General features: G+C 40.5%; 1 protein-coding gene across 4 annotated transcripts in view; it reads right to left on the reverse strand.

Moving 5' to 3' along the window:
* myh10 (myosin, heavy chain 10, non-muscle) overlaps nt 1–3432 on the reverse strand; it is a 64355-nt gene that overhangs the window by 18101 nt on the left and 42822 nt on the right. For all 4 annotated transcript variants that reach the window (XM_032500767.1, XM_032500777.1, XM_032500769.1 and 1 more), the window contains 3 exons: nt 2910–2979; nt 1461–1621; nt 943–1051 (listed from right to left, as the gene is read on the reverse strand). In XM_032500767.1, the coding sequence (XP_032356658.1) occupies nt 943–1051; nt 1461–1621; nt 2910–2979 (340 nt within the window). The remainder of the gene's footprint in view (nt 1–942; nt 1052–1460; nt 1622–2909; nt 2980–3432) is intronic.

Here is a 3432-nt window from a genome sequence, read left to right on the forward strand (position 1 = left end):
TGGTTTTCAGTTTCAACTTTCTGTCACTGTTTTGGCGTAGGGAGGAGGGGCCTGAGGGGAGGGACAACATTAGCTAAGGTCTTGAGGCGTATGATAATTTCTTGATTTAATTGTTGATTTTGTTTAAATATGCCAAATTGTAATTATATAAGTGATTATTGGTCGGACTATATATTTTTTTTATTTCAATTGTGTTGGCACTTGATCCTATTCATGTTCATAGCAACAAAAACTGCAGGGGGGATACCGCGAATGAAGAGACGGGAATGAAGAGACGTTGTTTGTTTTATGACATTATCTGGGTCCCATAACAGTAATATAGCCATAATCTGTATCCTGGGATTTATTCAAAACTTATAATATACTATTTTAAAAAGTCTGAAAATTTGCATGAAAGAGACAACTATATTGTTAAGTGCAATTATTTGTGAGACAATTAATTGCACAGCAAAATTTGTAATTGTTACAGCTCTATATACAACTTTTAATACCTTACAAGGCCTTTTTCTTTAGGAAAGGTTTAGGTTTGTAAAGACTTTTCAAGACCTGTGGATTCCCTGCTCTGATAAGCCCAGTGAACCTTGGCAAGAATAAATCAACAGCAGTTGACAAAACAATCACAGCTAATACACAGCCCTATTTAGCGTTTGGAGTTTCCTTAGTTGACAAAGAAATGTAGATGTTCAAACATAAAAAGGTTGAACATCTACATTTGATAGACATTTGGCAACTGAGTAAACTCTGATGAAGTCTAAAGGATAGATTTTTAGTGTTCTCTATTGTCTGTTTAGTCCTTATTTAACTGAAGACATTTGTCAGGCAACCAATCAATAATTTCCGAAAAGGCTCAGCTCTATGTCTCTGCTTTGCCTGACGATCTGTGTATCATCTGCGTAGCATATTAACTACTTTTTTGGAATACGTAGCTGTCAGAGTTCTCACCTTGGTGAAGAGCCTCCACCACTGCCAGTGTCGCAGCTTTAAATAGGCAGCACAGTTCCTCTGGAGGACCTTTAGAGCACTCAACTGCTGCTGCTTCTTAGCAAAGGCCCTAAGGGAAGAAATTGTACAATAACAGGTGGCAAATCAATGTCTGAGTATAGCAGGGGCTTTAGTGTTGGGCTACAACAAGTGTACAGATGCGCTGTAAATGCACCAGAGGTACAAACAGTCTTTTACCTTATTGTGCATCTTAAATGTTAATCACAACAGGCACTTCAGTACTTAAAAAAATAAATAATTAAATGGTAACTACTGGGAGGAGCTTCTAGCACACATATATGACTTGACATGACATGACAGATGCATTAACACTTCTCAAACATCTGAATGCTTTGTGTCTCAGACCACCTCTGGGGTTTGAGCAATTGGATCACTGCCCTTAAATGCATTTTGGGTATCCAAATGCAGATATATGTTCATATGTGAGAAGTGTGAATTAAAAGAAATCTGAAACTTACTTGCGTGCCAAGTATCCACGGCAAACGGATTGGAAGTAGATAATGATGTCAGTGATCTTCAGATCCCTCTCCTCTTCCAGGTGAGCCAGAACACCAGTTCTGAAGAAGATCTTACTCTGACCAATACGGAACAGATTGGGGTCCAACTCCAGGGCTTGGATCTATAAAGAGCATAAAAACAGTTATTAAGAATTTACTTGTACTGGAAAACAGTTTTCACATTGCAATCAAGAAAGTATTTTTGTATGGATGTTTCCAACTTTCCCAGGGTGCCAAGAACCCTCACAGGAACTAAGGAGCTAAACCTGCATTTTGCTGCAATTTAGCAAGCTAGAGTGTAAATAAAAGCGAGCTGGGGTAGAGAGAACAAAGCAATTAAATGACAGAAATAAAACTTTATATTCTGATTTCTATGAAGGTCACATATTAAGGCAGATATACAGGGCCAGCGGTTGCTATAGCCGACCTAGGCGACTGCCTAGGGCGTCAAATGTGTTGTGGGCGCTGTGTCGCCCTTAGGTCTACTTCCTATTACTAACAGAATGACAAGCAAAATAAAACATGTTTATTAAACATGATAATCCTAGGGCTCTACCTCAGCCACACGTTTACTTGTCAACCTGATTATTAGATTGAATTGATGATTATTGTAAATCATTTCCTAACTGGGGGAAAACTTCAATTTCATGTTTTAGTTTAATGTTCCTGTGACGTGACGTTTCTAGTCTATAGGTCAGACTCAAACACAGAACTCTGAAGCAGGCCTGTGTGTCGCTTAGTGTCCACTCTTGGTATAAAAATAGAGACGAGCAGCGGCACAGACCACAGAGCTGCTGCAGCGCGCCTTCCGTGGTCTGTGCAACTTCAAGTTTATAAATGATGCGCTCTGCTGTGGGCATGCTGCGGCAGATGTGTCCCTATTTCTGCCGTAGTTTTGAGCTTCCACCGCCGATGTAGAGCAGCGTACAACCACTTCCCTCAAATGGGGCTCTGTGTCTGTCAGGAGGTCTGAGATCTACTGTATCAGCAGAGCAATCACGTAACGCGCATCGGACTATGGTGCACGTGGATTACTTTCTAAAAATATTGTGACTTTATTCTTGCTATAGTCTATTGTAATCTCAAAATATCACAGAACACAGATAAGATATATTTTGAATGTGCACAAACTCAATCTCGCCAAAGGCAACCAAAGGGCTAGAACTGGCCCTGTAGATATATGACCATTAAATACTGCAGATCACTGTGAAGACATGTCATTTCCTTCATTAGCCAGTTTAGTTTAGTTTCTGAGGTTAGTTCCTCTAGAACCCTAAATCCTGTAACATTTTGGTTAAAAATTACTTATAATCAGTTCCAAAAATGCAGTAGCTCAGCAGAATGCAGCGTGTTATCTTTAACAGGAAGCAGTTTTAAAACAAAACTTTAGCAAGAACAAAAAAACACTACCATTCTCTCACAGGCTTGTTTCCCATCCATGAATCCCTTGGGGATAGCGTTAGGTGTCAGGATCTCATATCTATGAACAAAAAAGAACATTAATATTACAGCTGCAAGCAGCGTTGGATGGGCCCTCGCCTCCTCGCAAGTCGGGGGTACTAGCAGACGCCAATCTTTGCGGCAGTGCATTTGCGCGGCAGTGCATTTGAGCGACAGTCAGACACTGCAAAGCCAAAGATTAATTTTGCTGTATCTGTGTGTGTGTAATGAAGGTAAATTGGAAATATGGTTGCAATAATTAGACCAATATGCGTATGACATCTGGTGAAGATCGGAGTAACTATGTCCAAGGCCTTTCCACACATTAGGGTGTGCTATGGAGCCCGCCTACAGGCATGGGCCAAATCACTGAACAGACTCGCAAAGCTCCCAGTTGTTCATGTGGGCGCCAATTTTTGTGACTTTTCGTATATAGTGAGGCCGTCAAAAATGTGCCCAAGTGCTAAAACCAATTAAGGGCGCCCTAGAGCAA

The sequence above is a fragment of the Etheostoma spectabile genome, chromosome 2, assembly GCF_008692095.1.
Source record: "Etheostoma spectabile isolate EspeVRDwgs_2016 chromosome 2, UIUC_Espe_1.0, whole genome shotgun sequence".
In the NCBI taxonomy this organism is placed as follows: Eukaryota; Metazoa; Chordata; class Actinopteri; order Perciformes; family Percidae; genus Etheostoma; species Etheostoma spectabile.